Below are 22,092 nucleotides of genomic sequence, written 5' to 3'. Positions count from 1 at the left end.
TATTAAAGAACGACAGGTCTGTGAAAACAGGAAATTCATACAAAATTGTGTGGGGAGTCAAAGGCAGCGGCGAGCTCAATAATTTAAAAACCTAAAGAGCATCAAGTACATTCTTAAACCTGGATAAAGCGGGCTTACGAACTCTCACTCAATACTATGTGGAACATTTTAGTCAATTGCAGGTTCGCGGTCTAACACAATAAACCACATTGGTGGTCGCAGTGCCTTCTACTTCTTCTTGAATGGTGCGATAAAAGCTTAAGAGATTTTGGCTGAGTTTAACAAAACCCCCCAGTCGTTCCTTCCTCGTGCTAATCGGCGCCAGTTGGACACTCCAAGTGAAGACAAGTCCTTCTCCACCTGATCCTTCCAACGCAGAGGAGATCTTCCTCTTCCTCTGCCACCACCAGCTGGTATCGCATCGAATACTTTCAGAGCCGGACCGTTTGCATCCACACACCTAGTGAACCCAAGTCGTTTTCCACCTAATCTTTCTAACGCACCACCTCATCTTTCTTCCTCTGCTACCGTCAACCGGTACCGCATTGAATACTTTCAAAGTCGGAATGTTTGTACCCATTCGGTCGACATGACTTAGCCAACGTGGCCACTGGATCTTTATTCGCCATGCTATGTCTATGTCGTCGTGAAGCTCATACAGCCCATTGTTCCATCGCCTGCGATATTCGCCGTCGCCAATGTGTAAAGGTCCAATAATCTTCGCAGAACCTTTCTCTTAAAAACTCCTGGGGACGCTTCATCGGATTTTGTCAAGGTTTAAGGAACTTTACTGCGGCAGATCTAATCTGCAAAGCTTGACCGAAAATATATGCGAAGCCCATAAAATCTCTACCCAGTTTCGGCAAACCGGGCAGATGCCTTACATTCTCGCTCTCTACAGGGTATTGCTTGCTTGACCTACACGCTTGAGCGTTTCTTGAAATGACTGCTGTAGAAGTTAACTAGGTAATGGATTCGAAATCTCAGTCGCGACTTCTTTAAGGAACTTAAAGATTTTAGATCCACGAACATCAGAAATCTGACGAAATTGATTTTGAACCTAAATGGGTTTGGAGGTAATTGCAACTCCCTGCGGCATCACAAGAACACGCAGTTTAAATGTGCCTCATTAAGCAAACGAAAGCAGATAAGTCATCCGCACAACTAGACGGTTTCTCCATCGGTACATAAATCTTAGTATTGCAAGCTCACTAATGTTTCAAAGAGAGGACTGTTGAAGTCGGATAGGACTGTGAGCCACATTTTGAAATTGACTCGCTGAAGGGATTAAAGATGCATGAAATGTGGGTTAAGGAAAGAAATCGTGAATCTCACTGATGGTATGTGCCCAGCAGCACTGGGCAGGCTAGACTTAAGCTGATGCGGGCAGCACATCTGCAGAGTTGGGAATACCAAAAACAGAGTGAGGCTCCAAAAAGCACTAATTCAGTGGGCAGAGATATTATAAATTATTTCTCTGGCTGGTTATTCAAAGAAGATCTTTTGCAAATATGCAGTACAGTGGCAAAAATGGTGTTCCACACCCTCTACTTTGTAGTTATTCCAGCTGACGTATCGAAAGTTACCCCTTATTACCATTAGACAGTAGTTGCCACAAGTTAGTGGATGCCTATGGAGTCCACAGTGGAGTTTTTAGCAACGCTTCAGGGAGCAAAGCACCACATCGCGTGGCTAACCAGTTCAGAATGTTGAAGAATTCAAAAGCGAACTATGAAATGATACTTTGGTTTGCGGAGATCTAATGGTAGCTCTTTTACGGTCCAAGGTTCACAAGAGAACGTGCCGAGAAGAGCCGTGATCGTTGGAAGGCATTCAATTCAAAGCAGGGATGATGCATGGAAATTTGTCGAGCGAATTTTGCGTACGATACGCCAGCAGGACGAAGAAAGGCGAGCAAGTTCCATCTGCTTCGCAAGGAAAATAATGGCGTCTCCATTAGTGACGTATAACCTCCATTTGGCGTAGGTAGAGAGCCTAGACGCAGGTTTATTTTGTGGCTCCACCCTCGATGTAGTGCAAATGCGGTCACGGTGTGGAAGTCAAACGAAGAGCGGAGATATCTTTTAGTAGGGTCATGCGCCGCATATCAATGCTGGGACGGGCTCATTCAAACTGACATTTCTGACATTTTTAGCCTCCCCGTCCCAAACAAAAAAAAAATTTGTAAAATAAAAAATTGTCTGTCGGTTAAATTGTGTTAAATATAAGGCAATTTTTGAGCTCCAAAGCTGGCGCTCCTGTGGCTAGCGACTCAGCTTGTGGAACTCTGCAGTGGTTTTCCTCAGTGATGATGGCAGACGTATGCCAGTTTAGTCTTCACGAAGACCGCTTATGAGAGCCACTTAATTGTGCACTTAGAATTTTGATAGATTTTCTACAATGTCTCTCTTACTTCGCCCATCATTCAAATGTACAAAAAATTCATTATTTATTTATTTTTTTCTTTTATAAAAATCTATTTTTTTTTTCGAAATATTTAATCTAGAATAATTACTATTAATGTAGTCAAGTAAGAACATTTTTGTAAATTTTTTTAACTTTCAGTTTACTTACGTATGTACGTATATACATTGATTAATATATATGAAAGTTGTACTTGTAATATTCTAATTTATTGTTTTTTCTTTATAAAACAAAAAACTGCAAACTTGAACCTAATCTTCATTTTATCTTACATCACGCATGCGCATGAAACATTTTTCTGTTGCATTTATCATCGCTTGGCGCAATCATTTTCATTTTCATTTTTCGTTTCAATTTCATTTTCTTTTATTGTGGCAATATGTTGCATACTACCATAAACGCACACATACACGCACACACACATAATATATGTATACACCCCCTCTCCCTCCTTGATTGTCAAAAGTAGTTTAGAAGTAACCAAATTTAGGCTTAACTCTTCCCAATTGGCCATCAGGCAAAGATTGCCTGTGCAGTCGTGGAGACTGCGTCGGTTTGTTGCAAGACGCCTCGCACTCATTTCTACACACGTCTAACAAATAAAGGTTCCTTCTTTGTGTCGTAACACAATAAGGCAGCAAACTGGATTACAACTATGGTTAGTCAATGCATTCATTCATTCATTAATCGCTCCATTCATTCAATGCGTCAATTAGTCGGTCATTAATGCATTCAACTGACATGAATGGCAACACTTAACTGATGAACTCGTTTAATTTGGTATTCCCATATTTGAGTTTCGCGCCTTAGCCAGATTTTGTTTGAATGTTACATTTGCAACTGACCAGAGAGCTGCGCTTGTCACAAAGCAGATTTTATTTTTCGTATTCTCACTAATCCCGTGTGACAATTTAGAGAATTTTTTTGCTTCTTATTTAATTTTAATAATTTTTTTAATAAAAATATATCCAGTTCATTTCCTCACAAAAACCATATAAATTCAAGTTTCAGAATTTGGATTGTTTTTTTTTTTCAATTTAAAATTAAAAGAAAAAAAAAATGTATATTAAAATTTGTTTAAATTAAATTATTTTTAAAGTGAGAAATTTTTATGGAAATTAAAAAAAAATAATTAAACTAAAATTCTTTTTAATTACATTAAGGTTTTTTTTAATTTCCATAAAAATTTCTCACTTTTCAATCAGAATTTTTAGAAAAATTTGTCGGGTACGCATTTTTATAGCCCGCGGAGTTTTGGTGTAATAAAGCGCAAGTTTGAAGTCGCTGAAAAGTCACTTGATTTTGAAAAAAAAAAAACTTTTTTTATCCATAAAAATTTCTCACTTTTTATAAGAATTAAAAAAAAATCGAGTACGCAGTTTTACGGCCCTTGAATTTTAGGAGCCATTGGCGGCCTTGCACTTTTTCTACACTAAAAATTTTAAACGGGCTTCCGACTTAAAAAAAAATATGTCGGGTACGTATTTTTATTGTCCGTGAATTTAAGTACAATAAAGCGCAAGTCTGATATAACTGAAAAGTCGCTTGATTTTGAAAACTAATAAAACTTTTTTTTTTTTGCTGCGATGTTGTCTATTTTCTGCACAAGAACGCGATTTTCTAAGTTCTCCATACAAATTTCTCGTTTATTTATAAGGATTTTTAGAAAAAAATTCAGGTACGCAGTTTGATAGCCCGTGAACTTTAGTGCCCCGTAACGGTCTCGTCCAGTGGCTGAAAACCCGCGTGGTTTTTGAAAAAAAAAATTATAATTTTTTTCCGATGTTGTCTATTTTCTGCACAAGAACGCGATTTTCGAAATTATCCATAAAAATATCACACTTTTTAGTCAGAATTTTTCGAAAAAATTTGGGCTTCGCAGTTTTATAGCCCGTGAGTCTTAGTAGCCCGCGGTCTTGTCCAAAACATTTTAAAAATAAAAAATTATTAAAATTAAATAAGAAACAAATAAATTGTCAAAACTTGTCAATAAGTCACTGGTGGAATGAGCTCTTATTATTCTTGATTGGCATAACAAACAGCTTATGATCGCTCATGGTCTCTCATGGTCGAGTTCAGCAAATCATGTAAGTCATTTCTTCACCTACAACAGCAAGTGCAGCTAAGTCCTTCTCCACTTGGATTTTCTAATACAGAAGTGACTTTCTCTTCCCATGCCAACAACAGCGGGTACCAAATCGAATAATTTCAATGCTGGAACATTTGTATTCATTCCTAAGATTAGGCCCTGCTAGCTAAACTGCAAATAGTGTTATCTAGTGCCGGAATTTTTAATAGCGATATTTTTCCCTGCATCAAACTTGGTCAGTAATCCCGTGAAAATAGAAATACGGAACAGTTTTACTTTTTAACAAAGTCCCTTTCAACTCTATACCTACAATTCGCCCAACACTTTACAAATTTTGTAAAGAAATCCTAATATATAGAGAGCGATTTCTTGGCGCCCTTAAAATAATGATTTGTCTCATCAATGACCAACAATTTTACAAGAAACACTAGTTCACTTCTACATCTAAAAAATAGACTGCAATTTCACCATTTGACTGGTGCGATAACCGCTTAAGAGATTTTGGCCGAGTTTAACAAAGCGCGCCAGTCGTTCCATTCTCGCGCTAACGGACGACAGTTGGAAACCAAGTCCTCCTCCGTCCGATCATTTCAACGCAGAGGAGGCCTTGCACTTGTTGGCAGGAAAGACTCTCTGTTGGATTTCCAGGCTGTCTTTGTTATCGGTCTCCATGCTGGTTCAAGATTAAAGAAGTCCCTTACAATCTCAAAATCATACCTGCAACAGTGGGTGCTGATACGCTAGTGCAGTGACTGGTTTTTTGATGACAGGAGGTACTTCGTTTTGTCGATCCAATAGCTCAACATGATAACTACTATTGATAATTCCATCTTTTTCAAGGTATTCCTTGTGAAACGCCACTAGGATATCTTCAGCTTCAATTTATTCAACTTGCGAATAACTTTTTTATTTCCAAAGCCTCACAAACCTGTATCTTCTTCAAATTCGAGTGTTCTACAAACATCAAGTGTCCAACATCATAGCGAGTACACCATTTATTGGGTATGTGTCCGCACTTCTCCTCCAATTTGTGAGGTACGCCTATTTATTTTTATGCCGCCTCTGAGCGCCAAATGTATGCTATGACCGTTTTTTTAAAGCAAAAAGAAGATTCCACCTTCTCCTCCAGATGGCGTGTGCAGAAAAGACTTGAAGCAATCCCAAGTCTCATCGCATAGACCCGTAACGGATAGTCTCCGGCAATGATACGGACCAAATCAGACAGCTGCGGCTTTGTTAACCTTAGAAGCTCCCTCGAGCACTCCCAACCTACCAGAGGCCCGAAGGATCTCACGACTTCGCACGTTTGCGCACTAGCCCAGCGCTCACTGAGTTGACGCGAGGCCCATCTCAGCTCAGGAGTAGACCACAGGTTCTTAAGTTGAAACCATCTCCAAGGACCCTGTATAACTAGCTCATCAGCGCAGCAGTTTCTCTCTATGCCGCTGTAATCGGGAGCCCAAATGAGCCTAATATCGAAGTATTCGACTGCAATCGAGAGAGAACGCACAGCCAACAAGAGCACAAGACTCAAATTGTCGCTTGGCTGTCGGAGTAAATCCTTTGCAGTAGATACAGAAGTAAGCAATCAATTTCCTGCTTCTTTAAATTCGGCTACCTCCACTGTAAAAACACCACAGTGGTCCAGCAGTCTAAATTTGAGCTTGATAGAGAGCTCCTCGGAGAATACTCCCCCTTCAACTCTTCCGTCCATCTTCGAGCCATCCGTAAATTGACTGACTCCTCCTCAATCGATTCCCTGCTTCTTTAAGTGCGGCCCCCTTCGCTGGGAAAACACTATAGTGGTCCAGAAATCTAAATTTGAACTTGATAGAGCGCCCCTCGGAGAATGCTCCCCCTCCAACTCTTCCGTCCAACTTCGAGCCATCCGTAAATTGACTGACTCCTCCTCAATCGATTCCTTGCTTCTTTAAGTGCGGCTACCTTCGCTGGGAAAACACCACAATGGTCCAGCAGTCTTGAGCTTGATAGAGAGCTCCTCGGAGAATACTCCCCCTTCAACTCTTCCGTCCAACTTCGAGCCATGGGTGGTAGAGAGCTCCTCGGAGAATACTCCCCCATCAACTCTTCCGTCCAACTTCGAGCCATCCGTAAACTGACTGACTATGGTGACCATATGTCGTCCCCGTTGATTGTGCGCCGTACTTAGAGCTATTGGCACTCGTAGTTCACTCTTTCTCTGTGTGAGAATGAATTTTTCTCCCATCTTGTTAGACCTTTTCAGAAAACACTTGGTTCTTTTTTAGTTGTCAGTACTGCATCAACGGTTCAACTGAGCTCTACTAAGGCAAGTCCTGATTTACGCGATCTTTCACGCTAGGCTTGAACCTAAAAATTTCAAAGTAAAGAACCGCAGTCCGTCCACTCATCGGCCACCCATTCGTGGCCTTGAACACCTCATCGGCCCGGCAACATACAGTGGCATGTAAAACAAAGCATAAAAGAAAGGCTTCGAGTGTCCACTTCGTGAAAAATAAAATGCGAAAATTGTGCCGAAGCCTCTTTTGCAGAACTAAAGAAGCGCCAGCAACACTTCAGCCCATTTTGTACTTTGTTTATGATGGCATAATTAAAAATATGCATATGTATGTGTAAGTGCACAATTTGAGTGGCTCGACGTATTATTATTGGCAAGGCAAACCGTTGCTGATGCTGATAACATCGCTTTTCCACTTTGTTGTACTGTTTGATAGTAGCCCAGTGCACGCACAACAATCCCAAGGCGATAATTAAAATTTCCATAGACCGGTCAAAGTTCCTCATCCACACAAACACACACATTTCCGAAGCTAAATATAAAATTAACGCCTTTAGTTCAGGAGCAGTTTCATGCACGCCCTTTAGCACACACATACATGCACGAAAACCAAACACACACACACACACACATACTCGCATAATAACTACTTTTTCCAATTAGTTGAACTATAAAATTATATGAAAGCTTTTGTCATTCTAGTTAATTTTCGTTTATTTTTCTGTTATTATTTCCATTAATTAACTGCTTTTCACTCTGTTGCCAACAAGTAATTCATTGCCAACATACTCATGCATATGTATTTGTGATAGCATTGTATTTTTGCCTACAATTCTCAGTTTTTTTTTGTTCATTTATTTAATTTAATTTTTTTTTTTCCTTTTTTAGTTCAACACTTGTTAAGAAATTTTAATATTTTGAAAGCGTTCATTTAAATGCTTTGACACGTACTAGCAATTCCAGAAGAAATACGATAAATCCCCAATGCACTGTTTATTTTGATACGTTACCCGATTCCGCAATAAACCACCTGATCAGCCAAAAAATTAAAAGAAAAATATCCCCACCAGCAATCACCAATTAACTAACACCACCGACCACTCTTCACAACCACATCCATAATCCTTGCGCAATCACGTCTCTCTCTCTCTCTGTCTCTCTACTATCACGTATCACATCCCTTAGCCTCATCACCCTCATTATTATCATCGTCATAATTGTGTGAATTACAGCAATGGGCAGTCCATACTATAGAGACATGGATGAGCCAACAAGTCCAGCCGGTGCGGGCCACCATCGGAGCCGAAGCGCCAGCAGACCACCGATGTCACATGCCATGGATTATCCAAGTAATTTGAAATTTTTTATTTATTGCTCAATAAAGCTGATCTCTAATAATAGTCAGTTAACTTTAAAGCACAGTTACAGTAAGATCGAATATTAACTGACAGTTAGCGTTTATATTAAGTGGCTGCTAACTGCTGGTTAAGAATAAATTTGAGCGAAAATTTTAACCCCATTAAATAAAAGAGCTGCATCCATAAATGAAACGCTAATTGTCAGTTAGCGGCAAGCAATCTGTGCTAGGTGATTGACGCCTTAACCTAACCCCACTTAGCTGGCGGTTAACCTTGAGCTTGAGAAATCAGCCTCAATCGAAAGTGGGCGTTATTACCGTTACACATATCTATTTTCTACTGTTGCTTTCATAAATTTGTTTAAAAAAATCCTCACCTATTCTCTTTCACACAGGAACACGCTATCAGTCGCTGGATCGCGGTGGTTTGGTGGATCCGCATGATCGGGAATTCATACCTATACGTGAGCCACGCGATCGCTCACGTGATAGATCGCTCGAGAGGGGATTGTATCTGGAGGATGAGCTGTATGGACGATCGGCGCGACAAAGTCCCAATCCTATAGGTAAATTTTCAAAAAATTTTAGAGAAATAAAAAAATGCGCCTTTTACTTAATAGCAAAAAAATAACTGAAACTATTTATATGCGAGTAGTCAAGTACATTCCCGCTCCTCACAAAGAAACATAGGCTTCCTATAGTCTACCCACTATATTAGTTTTTAAGGGTGTGCAGATAACTTTGATGGAGATTTTTAAGTACATAAGACTCATATTAGATAGGCAACTCATGTGGAAGTCTTATATTGAAGAAAGAATAAAGAAGGTCAACGGCGGATTATACGCTTGCAAAGAAGCTAAGACCGCGCGTTACACATTGGCACTACACATCTGCAGTGACGTCATTCTTAATACGAGTATATGGCATACTTGTATGGTGACCATTTGCTCAAAAGGCGATTTACGCCAAGGTTCAATGAACAGCCTTTTTATGCATCTCTGTTGCTTGAAGAACTACCTCAAACAAACCGCTGGAAGTGCTACTCAACTTGCCTGCACTAAATCTTATAGGGAAACACGTGGCCGTCGCCTAGGCGCTTAGGCTTAAAAGTACGGTGCTATGGAAAGATCAGTGATTTGGGCACGCCTCTAGTTTGCGTACTCTAAATAGCCGCAAACAAATGAACGACTATTCCTAGACTTAGCTCCGACAGACTCCTCAAAACGAGCGTACCATCAAATGGAGAGTGGCAGACACCAAGGCCATGGAAAAGGACTATGAAGAAGAGAAGCTATGAACTATTTTCGAAGGAATTGGGACCTGAACTATCCGTACGGCTACCAGTCTACTGCAGCCTCTATCAGGCGGAAGTTTTAGCTGTTCTCGCTAAAAGAAGTGGCACGCCGTAACAAAAATTTGAGAGCTGATATTTTGCCAGCCTTAGAAGCTCGCCCGAGCGCCTCCGGTCCACACGCGGCCAGAAGGATTTCGCGACCTTACACGTTTGTGTACTTCCCCAGCGCTCGCTGAGTTGGCGCGATGCTCATCTTTCCAGAAGCAGACCGCAGGTAGTCAGGGGGATCCCAATTCTCTCACTTCGCGGGGAAATCACCTCACATGTTCCTTGTCTGGCCAACTTATCCGCCTCACAGTTTCCCGCAATGTCGCTGTGACCAGGAACCCAGATGAAGCTGACCGCGAAGTTTCTAAGGATGCTTGAGTGCCCATAAGTGAGGTTGAGCTTAAAGCTCCAGCCCCTCAGTCTGATTGCGGTACGTGTAGCGGCTATTCTGCCTGCGATGTCTACGGGTACTAACTTTAACATTACGTTGAGCGGCAGAGTAGGAGTCGTTCGAAGCGCCCCACTGATTCCAACGAGTACCGACCTCTAAACTCTCACCAGCTTCTTCACCAATGTCGACTTATAAGCTTGCTGTCAAGGATTATACCTAGGTACTTCACCTTGTCAGAAAGCATCAGAGGAGCGCCCCCTAGTGGGGGAAGTTGAGCTCTGGGTATTTTATATTTCCTCGCGAATAGGACGAGCTCCGTCTTAAGAGGATTCACCGACAGGCCTTAATCCGTTGCCCATCTAACAACTACATTCATCAAGTTGTACAGAGTATCCACAAATTTTCCTCTAACGATTAATGCCACGCCATCCGTGTAGGCAACCACCCTGCAGCCCCCTTTCACCTACGAACTTATTATGTATCCAGTGAATTTTGTTATACGCCGACTCCTGTCTACCTGATTAGTATTATTTTATTTTTTATTTTTTTGTGAAACTTTCAAGCACTAGGATCCATGATTTTAGCTAAGTTGAAGCTTTATAACATTTTTTACATACAAATGTAGAACGACAAAGGATTAAAACAACATGACGAAGAGACCTTTGAGGCACTTAATACTCCATAAATGGCACAATTAAGTGAACTCTTAGCAGAAAGTAAAATCAATATCACTTTTACATCATCTACGTCATCTCCCGCCATAGGAGTAACAAATTAATGAAACGCCATTCAAATGTAGAACAAAATTCAATTTTTTTTTTCTACAACTCATCATTTCCACCAATCAAAATATGTTGCCTAATTACTCAATATCAAACACTTTCTCCCTTATGTTCACTTATTAGGCTACCAAACGGGCTTACCATCATCGGATCGAGCGTATCTGGGTGATTTGCAACATCAGAATACAGATTTGCAGCGCGAATTGGGTCAGCTGAAGCGTGAATTGGAGCTGACAAATCAAAAATTGGGCAGCTCAATGCATAGCATAAAAACGTTTTGGTCGCCGGAGTTGAAGAAGGAGCGTGCGTTAAGGAAGGAGGAGAGCGCCAAATATAGTTTGATCAATGATCAGCTAAAGTTGCTGAGCACAGAGAATCAAGTAAGTACCCGGCATAGCTGCCTACTATTCACGCTACAATGCAGTGGATGCTGGTGAAAGCAGCAGCATATTAAAATCCATTATTATACGTCTGAATCAAAAGCTTGAAAATATGCAGCCTTTTTATTATTGAATCGAGTTGGAAATCATGGGCAATAAATTTATTTTCTTTTTCAAAAATTTGGCATGTTTCAAAATAGAAATAAAGCGCGCTAATAAATATGATAGTAGGAGTTTTTGAAAAGTTTTGACAATTTATGTGTTTTTTGTTTAATTTTAAGAATTTTTTTGTTAAAACATAGTCCGTTCTCCTAAAAAAACCGTATCGTACATGTAAATCCTTTTTTCCAACTTTGTGAAAATTAAAAAAGAGCATTTGAAATTTTTATCCTTTTATTTTGCACTGTTAAAAAATTATTGTGAAAATTCGTAGCAATTTTAACAAAACACAAAACATTTCACCATATAAATATACGCGAAATTTTTTATTTTATTTTTTTTAACACTGTTAAAAAATACCGTAAAAAGTTTAAACAGTTTTAAGAAAATAAAAAAAAAACATTTCGCCATTTAGAGAATACTCACTACACTAAGTGTAAATTTTTTTTATATTTTTTTTTACACTTTAAAAAAAATAGTCAGAAATCGAAGCAATTTTAACAAAACAAAAAGAAATTTTTATCATATAAAGAATACTCAAAATTTTAATTTTTATTTTTTTTTACACTGTTAAAATATTATAGCCAAAATTCGTAGCAATTTTAACAAAACAAAGACTATTTCTCCATATAAAAAATATTCAAAATATTATATATATTTTTTATTTACTCTGTTGTCAATGTCAAAAGCAAAGCAGTTTTAAGAAAACAAAAAACATTTTACCATATTCAGAATACTTAACATTTAAACTCATGTAAGGTCAGTCAAAGAAATAAAAAAAAAGAAATTAAAAAAAATGTTTATGCTAATGAAAAAATATAGTAAAAAACCAAGGCAATTTTCAGCCACTTGAAACTTGCATTTTGTTATAGCACAATTTAATGTGCTAAGAAACTGCATAACCAAAATTTTTCTAAAAGTTCTGATTGAAAAGTGTAAAATTTTGAGAAAAATTTGTTGAATTTTTTTTTCTTTTTGTGCTTCCACAAGGCTTGAAACTTATATTTATACGAGTATGGCTTTTATAAGATTATAAGAAATAATTATATTTTCATAAAACCTTCATATTAAAATTAAATGAACAACAAATAAATTTTCGAAATTTTTCAATCAGTAAATAATCAGTAATAAATCAATAAATCAATGGCTATTTAACGCAGCGCACAAGAGCATTTTAATAAATATGTTGTATGTATTTAACATCTCCTTCTCTTTACATTGCTCCACTATATTTTAGTAATGTTAATCATAACAGAGTACTCAGCAATACTCAGTACTCAGTAATCTTGCATTAAACTGCAAGAACAAAGTTCTCATAGTGTTACGCTATTTTTGCTAACATTAGACTAACATAACAGAGTTCATCATAACAGAGTACTCAGCAATACTCAGCAATACTCAGCAAAGCCCTGCAAAAAACTGCAATAACAAAGTTCTTATAGTGCTACACTACTTTTGCTTACATTAACCCAACATAACATAGTGCTCACATGCTTTAATACCTTTATTGAAATTAAAAAAAAATGTAATACAGTTTTTTAATAATAATATAATTTTCTGCATATTCTTACAATTAAAGATTTTCTTTTAAAAAAATGTTCATATCAATGATTTTCTATGATCGCCACTCCTTTCTGCAGAAACAAGCAATGTTGGTGCGGCAATTGGAGGAGGAGTTACGCATGCGCATGCGGCAGCCGAATATTGAAATGCAACAACAAATGGAGGCATTGTATGCGGAAAATGATCACTTACAGCGCGAAATAAGTATATTACGCGAAACAATTAAAGATCTGGAGTGTCGCGTAGAAACACAAAAACAAACGCTTATTGCACGCGACGAAAGCATCAAGAAATTGTTGGAAATGTTGCAAACTAAGGGAATGGGTAAGTGCAAAGAAATAGATTTTAAACTTATTGTAGCTGTGGAAATAACTGAACTTGCTCCAAATATTTATTTGAAAATATGAAGGCAAACCTGTGAAAAAATCCTAACATGTTTTTATAAACTTAAACTTATTTCCAAGTATCATAGGCATGAAAGTTTATTATAACTATGTAAGCTTATTAGAAGATATATAATTTGTATATATGTTTAGGTATAGTATAGTAGACCCAGATCCTACAGTAGATCGAAGAATTCATCAATCTGATTCTGATTGCTTCGATTACGAAGTTCTCACAAGGACCGTCACGTGGCATGATAAATCCTGCTGTGCTGAAACCAGGTAGATTTGGCATGCACTGTTACACGGAAATTTCTACTTATGAAGTGTCAAATATCGTATGATTGGGTTACCAAATATGAATTAAAGTTTTGGCTGATGAAAGTCTCTACTATTAAAGTGGTAATACAATTAGAATAGCTCTTAGTTTGCCATCCATGTGACGGTAGCGCCGTCTTCATTTCGAAAGAAATAAGGAACAATGATGGCGGCAGCGTGTAAACCGCACATAAAATGGACGAAGTGCTCTATGAACTTCGCGAACAGATTTTTTATTTATTTATTTTTTTTTTCTAAGTAAATTTTCCCGATTTGAAAACGTTGTTCTGGCGCTGTTAGCGCCTTACTTACGTAGAAATGTCAACACAGTTTGCCATTCTATATCAAGCAGCTAAAAGAAACACCCAAAGTAAGTTGCTTAAAGATCTATATGACTCCGAAAGATCTATATGACATAAGGATCTACTCCGTTGACTAGGATTGATGTTGGAATGATCAGAGATATTTTGAAAATTAGCAGTCATCGCATTACCAAATCTATGGGGGACCACCTAACTAGAAGCCTAAAGCAACTTCTCTGTATATGAAGAGCATTGCGTTAAATACGGCACTTGACAGGGACTTGGACTGAAAAGAGTTGCCTAATCCTAAGCGAAATTTTAGATCGATAATATGCAATTAAAAGAAAAAATGTATAAATACAGGAAAAGACGGTTTCAACCTAAACCGCTATCTAAACTCAACTATATTAACTTGACTCATCAGTCAAAAAACCAATTCGATTTGATTTTTCTTGCTTTTATCCGTTCGTTGGTTCAAATAAGACGAAAAAAATGTGGATGCAGCTGCCGGGGAACAGTATAACATATTCGAGGCTCCTTAGGTCATTAGCTTAACATTGCATTAGAAGAACATAGTATTCTTTAGATCAAATTCTGTAGAAGGAAACTTTGAAATCTTATTAAAAGTCGCCTAAAAAGTGGCTTAAAGTGTCACATTCAGGAAAAAATGTTTCAGCACAGCGCGGGACAGACGGAGCTAAAGAGAATGAAGCCGGATTTTTTTATTACAACTGAAAACAATACAATTTACGTTCTTGCTTAGCTTGGCTAAACAAATTGTCTTCTGTTGTCCAGCATTGGGTTGGCATTTTTTGTAATTTTTTTTTTATATTACATTTCTATTAAAAAAACATTTATTTTACAAAATTTTTATTAAAACAAATTTTTTTGTAATTTTTTTATTTATTATTTATTTTTAGTACTAAAATTAAATTTTTTAAATACATTTTTTTATTGAATTTGTTTTTTATTTGATTAATTTTTTATTATAAGTGTTTGTTATTTTAGTTTTGTTTATATTTTATTTATTACTTGTACTTATTATTAAAATTGAAATGTTTGAAAGAATTTTTTTTGATTAAATTTTGATTAAAAGTAATTTTTTTTAAATATAACAGGTGGTTAAGTTTTAAGGGCCGGTGTTGATTTTGAATAAAACACATTTTTTTTTTTTAAATTATTGTCATTTCTCTTTATTATGATAATATTGGTATGGTTCAATTACGCATGGAATAAAATATTTTTCAAATAACCGCCGCGGCCTCGGCCGCACACCTCCATCCGATGGTTTAAATTTTCGATGACGCTGAGGCATAATTGAGGTTCTATGCCGTTAATGTGCCGAATTATCTCATTAGCTCTTGAATTGTTGCTGGCTTATCGACGTATACCTTTTCTTTCAAATAACACCAAAGAAAGAAGTCCAACGGTGTCAAATCACATGATCTTGGCGGCCAATTTACATCGCCGCAACGTGAGATTATTCGGCCATCAAATTTTTCGCGCAAAAGAGTCATTGTTTCGTTAGCTGTGTGACAAGTGGCACCGTCCTGTTGAAACCACATATCGTCCACATCCATATCTTCCAATTCGGGCCATAAAGAGTTCGTTATCATCTCACGATAGTGAACACTATTCACAGTAACTGCCTGACCGGCCTCATTTTGGAAAAAATACGGCCCAATGATGCCGCCGGCCCATAAACCGCACCAAACAGTCACTCTTTGTGGGTGCATTGGTTTTTCGGCAATCACTCTTGGGTTATCATTCGCCCAAATGCGGCAATTCTGCTTATTGACGATCCACTGAAGTGAAAATGTGCCTCATCACTGAAGATGATTTTCTTCACGAAGTGCGCGATATGCATTTGGATTTGAACGCCCGTTTTCATAATAAGCCTGAATAACTTTAACGCGTTGCTCGATTGTGTATCTTTCCATTATTCAAATTGAATTAGTCTGAAATGGAAAAATATCAAATGAAATGCTGAAGAAAACTTGACGTTTAGGTGTGATTCACATTCAACATCGGCCATTGAAATTTAACCATCCTTTATATGTTTTGTTGTAAATTTTTTTTAAATTAAATTTTTATTAAAATAAATTTTTTTTTCATTAAATTTTTGAGTATTTTTTTTCATTTTTTTTATTTATATTTATTATTAAAATTAAAATTTTTTATATTAATATTTTTTTACTAAAATTTTTATTAAAAGTAATATTTATTTTCATTGTTACTGGTTGGTATAAGTATATAACGAGCTATTTGTTTAGGGTTTTGCGTTATAACTATGAGTTATGATACTCCGCACAGTCCTTGCAGAGTAGTTGGCTGCTGGTTGAGGTGATGCCGCTATTCACGCTTCAGTCGTTCTTTCCACTCATTCCATTCAGTGCGAGCTAAAGCTTTGCTATTAACATGGCGAGAGAGCTCTTTCATGTGCGTTATGACATCTTTGCGTAACCGCCAGCAACTGGCTCACTACCAACATCACGTTCGAGCTCGCTACTGCGTACGAGCCAAGGCGCCACTCAAGACTTTGTTTGAAATTAAATAAGACACAAACAACTTGTCAAAAATCGTCAATAAGTTCCTGCGCTATAATTATAAAACACACTGTTTTATAAATATTATATTTCCCATATCAACTGGCTAGGATTGAAAACAGTGTATTGAAAACGCTGTATACAAGTTTAGCTGATTCTTTAAATCTGATTTTGTATATAAAATTGATGAATTTCAGAGAATTATCGCAATAGCATTTCATTATTTCCCTCGCTTTCTATTTGAAACTTTCGAATTTCTCATCCAACTCTTACAGGTAAAGAAGAGGAGCGACAAATGTTCCAGCAAATGCAAGCCATGGCCCAAAAACAGGTAATTACTGTTTAAGTTACATATGAAAGTCAACAAAATAATTCGAAAAAGTACAAATAAAAATGAAATTAAAAATTAAAAAAATTATAAAAAAAATAATTGCGCCAAAATAAGAAATTTCAATACAAAATAAACCCATACAAAGAAAACAAAAGAAATTTTCAAACAATAAGCAATTCACGCTGAGTTTAAAAAAAAAAATTGTGGAAAAAGCGCTGTGGCCACAAAATCATTCATTTGATTTGCAAAATCCACATAAAACACCCCAATTCAAAAGAAATTTCCTCACAAATTTTGCAATTTTTCATACTTTCCTTTACTACTACATGAAGTTGGTAGTAAAAACGCTCTTTGGTTGTGTCTTTCGAAAATTTTACATAGCGTAAAGTTTTTTGTGTTTTTTTTTGTGATTGAGCAACATTTGAAAATTTACACCGAAAAAAATTCAATACTCATTACTATGTTTAACTTGGCTTTAAAATTATTAACGAACACACACATTCACAAGATGTTTTTTTTTGTGTTTTTTTTTTCTTTAATCTGTATGAAAATTAAGTACTTTCTTACTCGTTATTTTTGAATCATTGTTAGCATTTTAGAAATTTGCTACGAAACTTTTCTAATAATATGCTCTTAAAACGTATATGATATGCTGATGCTCTGTTATTTAGCGTAACAACAACTATTTAATGCTATACTATTTTATTTTTTTATTTTTTTTTTACTTTGGTTTTTTTGATTTCTCATCTGTCATTATGCAGCTCATCATCATAGGCAAAAGAATTGTTTTTTGTTGCAAGAAACTTTTTTGTTGTTGTTTTTTTTTTTAATTTTTCATAAGCATTTAATATGAAAGAAATCTTTATTTTTTGTTGTTTTTTCAAATTTTTCGTAAGCATTTAATATGAAAGAAATGTTTTTGATTTTGTTTTTTTTTCAATATTAATAATAAGCATTTAATAGAGAAGAAGTTTTTATTTGTTGTTTTTTTTTCATATTCTTCATGACCATTTAATATTAAATAATTGCTTTTTTTTTGTTGTTGCTTTTTTTCAAATTATTCATAAGCATTTAATATGAAAAAATTCTTTATTTTTTGTTGTTGCTTTTTTCAAATTATTCATAAGCATTTAATTTGAAAGAAATCTTTATTTTTTGTTGTTGTTGTTTTTTTTTAATTCTTCATGAGCATTTAACAGGAATGAAATCTTTTTTGTTGTTGTTATTTTTTTCAAATTTTTCATTAGCATTTAATATGAAAGAAATCTTTATTTTTTGTTGTTGCTTTTTTTACTCAAATTCTCCGTAAGCATTTAATATAAAAGAAATTTTTTTGTTGTGGTTTTTTTTTCAAATTCTTAAATAATTGTTTTTTTTTTGTTGTTGCTTTTTTTCAAATTCTTCATAAGCATTTAATATGAAAAAATTCTCTATTTTTTGTTGTTGTTTTTTTTCAAATTCTTCATAAGCATTTAATGTGAAAGAAATGTTTTTTTTGTTGTTTTTTTTTCAAATTCTTCATAAGCATTTAATATGAAAGATATGTTTTTTTGTTGTTGTTTTTTTTTCAAATTCCTCATAAGCATTTCATATGAAAGAAATTTTTACTTTTTATTGTTTTTTTTTTTTTAATTCTTCATGCGCATTTAATATGAAAGAAATCTTTTTTGTTGTTGTTTTTTTTCAAATTCTTCATGAGCATTTAATATGAAAGAATTTCTTTTTTTTTGTTGTTGTTTGTTTTTCAAATTCTTAATGAGCATTTAATACAAAATAAATGTTCGTTCTTGTTTTTGTTTATTGTTTATTTAACATTCGACTCTAATTCATGAGATCATCGGCTCAAATGCTGCGAAAATATAAAAAATTCGAACGCAGCTCAGATTCTACGCATACATAAAAATCATAATTTTTTTTTTTTTTTGTTTAATTTTTTTCCTCATAATTTCATTGAAGCGCACACACACCTACAAGAACACATACCCACACAAACATGCCTAGAAATTTGCTCATTACATTAACTTGATTATTAGTTTGAATTTTCGTTTGGTTGTTGTTACTTTTGGAATTGTTGTTGCTTTAACTTGCATTTGAAACTGTATTTAGAGCTAAAACAAAAGGAAAAACAAAATGAAAAAAATCAAACAAAAAGAAAACAATGAAAAACCATTTGACTACCATTTCGTCGTGCATACAAATATTTCATATTTACTAGTACAACCATTTACCTTTCATAGTGCATACATACATACCTAGTATGTACAAAGTATCTATGTGTGTGTAAGTAACTGTTAGTGTAGCATTCACTCGTAAATATGTTCCACCACCACCACCACTCCCTGTGCGCCGAAATTCAAGCCGAAAGTAATAAGTCAGCAAACAAATAAATATTCCTAAACTTAGTTATGAATATATGTGTATGTGTGTGTATATGTGTGTATGTGTGTATGTGCATATGTGTATGTGTATGCACTTTTGTGTGTCGGCAACATTGATAGAGCAGAAATTTTAATTTCTCTAAAAACCCTTGTCTCCAAATATGCATGCACACATACATGCATACACATATATATATACATATACACATATATATATACATATACACACATATATACATATACACATATACATACATCCTTAGGTATGAATGTAAGTAAGTAGGCTCATAGCATACGAGTATTTAGGCTGTAGTGATATTGACATGGGACAGCTACAATGCGCAGTGAACTGTTCCAGATTCATAGTAGAACAGCGCACTCACACACACACTCACACGAAATTTGCTGTTATTTATGTAATGTAGCACCTCACCGTATCCTTGTCCTGCTCGTCCTCATTTCTCACGTACACACACACATGCATACATATTTCCAATACATTATGTTGCCCATTTCTCATTTCATATTCATGTCTTTGCTTTTTCTACATGATTATTGCTTTCTTCCTACATTTTTGCCCTTTTTACAGTTATTTTCTTTTTAAGCATCCAACTATTTGTTTTTGTTTTTTTTTTCATGTTCCATCCCTTGACAAGTTTCTTAAGTTGCGAGTGCATCTGCATATACAACAAAATTCAATTTGATAGATTTGCTTGCCCTCGTATCCCCACACCGCTCCACTCGCCTGCCTTCTTTGTTAATCTGACCCGTATAACTTAAATGAAGAAAAATATTACCGTAATATGTTTTCGCAAACTACGTACTTTACTCGTACTTAGTCTATTTGTATTTTCCGCTCATTTGTTGTATTTGTTATGTTTTTCATTTTCATAATACTCGTCTTCTTCTTAGTCGTCTTCTTCTACTACTTTGCTACTCTGCTTAAAAAGCTGTCTATTTATTTATTACCGCAGTTTCATTGTTTTTGTATTCTGTGCAGTAGCGTTTATTTGTTGTTGTTATTTTACTTATTGCATCGTTTTGCACTCCGTGTGCTGTTTGCTGTGTACTGTATTATATTTGTTGTTGGTTTTATTCGTTTTTTCTTCACTTTTATATGGAACGTAGTTTTACAAAGCTCCCTATTTTAATTTGCTCGTGATTTCCATGGTATCTTTGCCTTTTAATATCACTTTTTCTATTTTTACGTACATAAAGTCCCACTTATTATGCAGATTCTCCTCAACAATTGTTTCTTGCATTCATTGCGCTATTTATAAAAATATTCAAGCATACGGTGAGGCGCTTTCACCTGAATTTACGTGCACTAGTCAAATATGTAAATTTAAAAATTTTCATAAAAAAGTGTACATAGACGTCTCTTTAAGTCTCAAGCAATCAAGGGTCCATTGTTTGGAACATTTTTTGTTTAAAATTTGTGATAAGTAAATAGGGTACTAAGGGGTTCGGCTCACATAGGACAAAGCCCATGGGTTCAGCATATGATCGCCATTGGAATCATTGAGCGCTCGACTTTCCTGTCTCACTTGGAGGAGGTGGACAGCACAGAGCATTTGCCCGGTGGGTGTTCTGCCTTTGCTAGAGCAAGGCTACGTATTTTGTCTTCCGATGTCATGAGAATGAGCAATGTTCGTTCTCTCAAACTGGAGGATGTTTACAGATTTGCCAAAGAATCTGGAAAATTCTCACTGGACTAACTAGTTTTGTCTCTGTCTCTATTCTTTCCTTTCTCTTATACTTTTCTCCTTTCTTCCTTGACTATCTACCCTTGTACTGTCCAGAGCTTTGCATACAATACGCTGTGTTTTTTTTTTTTTTTTTGGTGCGTGAGGTAGGGTTCAAAATGCCTTCGCACTTACAGCGACCGTCGTCTACTGCGTCGTGTGGTGTGGCCACTAAAACGATACCTCCTCTCCTTCTGGGGAGATACCCTTCCCGGAATTGCTTTCTATATTACTTCGGGAGGGCCCAGAACGGCATCCATAAAGGACCAATTCTATTCACCCACGGCTGGGTCCATAGGCTCGTCTTCTTGTGTCTCTATCTGTGCGGTTTCGCTTTGTTGCACTGTGTCGAGGTCAATCTTTTTTTTTTCGTAGTACGCTTTCGATGTATTTCTTTACCGCGTTCCAGTTTTCCCGGCGTTCGAGCATTTTGCTGATTATATTGCTCGGCGCGATGTCGCCAATCTGCTCCCTCAGAGCATTTCTTTCTGCGAGCCATCTGTTACAACTAAAAAAACGTGTGTTCAGCGTCATCGCTCGGTGCTTCGCAGTATATGCATTTGGAATCGGTTACCTTGCCCATACGGTTGGTAACTCCGGAAGTATACGTGGCTCGAGAGGAACTGGGTTAAGAAGTAGTTCACTTCTCCGAAGCTCCTTTGGACTCGTTTGTCAATTGATGGAATAAGTTTCGCCGTCCATCTGCCACTCGGTTCAGTGTCCCATCAGCTTTGCCACCGCAGCATGATTACGCGTCTCCGTTCTGGGAAGTTAAAGGATGACGTGTTTCTTCTTGGAATCCTACGCATCCATTCGTTCCCGGACCATGAGGTCGATGGGTATCTGACCGCTGATCATCAAAAAAATTGCAGCGCCTAAGACATTGCGGTAGGCTGAGGCAACTCTGAGTGCCGCTGTTCGGTGCACAGCCTCCAGTGCTTTGCGCTTGGATTTGCAATTCCCCATACCTCGCTGCCGTACAGGAGAATTGAGCTTGTTGCCGCCATAATTAGCTTTCTTTTACTCTGTGTTGGCTCACCGATGTTTGCCATTAATCTAATTAGCATACCCGTGACCTTTGCTGCTTTGGTAGCCGCATGCCGTATCTGGGCCCAGAGTGTAAGCCTGCAGTCAAGTTGAATACCTAAGTATTTTACTATTTTTTGGGTCACTAAGGACGTGTCGCCTATTTGCATGCTGACCTCGAGTGGCATGTGACCTCCTGTCATAAGGATGACTTCGAGCTTTTTAGCCTGAGTGTTTTTATTAGAAGTTACCATTCTCTCGTTTCTCTCGGTGCTTCTTGGTTTGCCCTTTTCAAAAT

The 22,092-nt window shown here is 36.5% G+C and overlaps 1 protein-coding gene across 1 annotated transcript in view; it reads left to right on the top strand.

Annotated features, from left to right (window-relative positions):
- The window catches only part of LOC129244066 (uncharacterized), a 139,520-nt gene that overhangs the window by 39,898 nt on the left and 77,530 nt on the right, over window positions 1-22,092 (top strand). The window contains exons 2-6 of the mRNA XM_054881680.1: window positions 8,024-8,140; window positions 8,544-8,714; window positions 10,787-11,043; window positions 12,843-13,089; window positions 16,590-16,645. Of these exons, the coding sequence (XP_054737655.1) occupies window positions 8,026-8,140; window positions 8,544-8,714; window positions 10,787-11,043; window positions 12,843-13,089; window positions 16,590-16,645 (846 nt within the window). The 5' untranslated portion in view covers window positions 8,024-8,025. The remainder of the gene's footprint in view (window positions 1-8,023; window positions 8,141-8,543; window positions 8,715-10,786; window positions 11,044-12,842; window positions 13,090-16,589; window positions 16,646-22,092) is intronic.

Source organism: Anastrepha obliqua, chromosome 4 (assembly GCF_027943255.1).
Source record: "Anastrepha obliqua isolate idAnaObli1 chromosome 4, idAnaObli1_1.0, whole genome shotgun sequence".
Lineage (NCBI taxonomy): Eukaryota > Metazoa > Arthropoda > Insecta > Diptera > Tephritidae > Anastrepha > Anastrepha obliqua.
The sequence above is the reverse complement of the archived record's forward strand: the minus strand, read 5'-3'. Positions and strand labels throughout refer to the sequence as shown.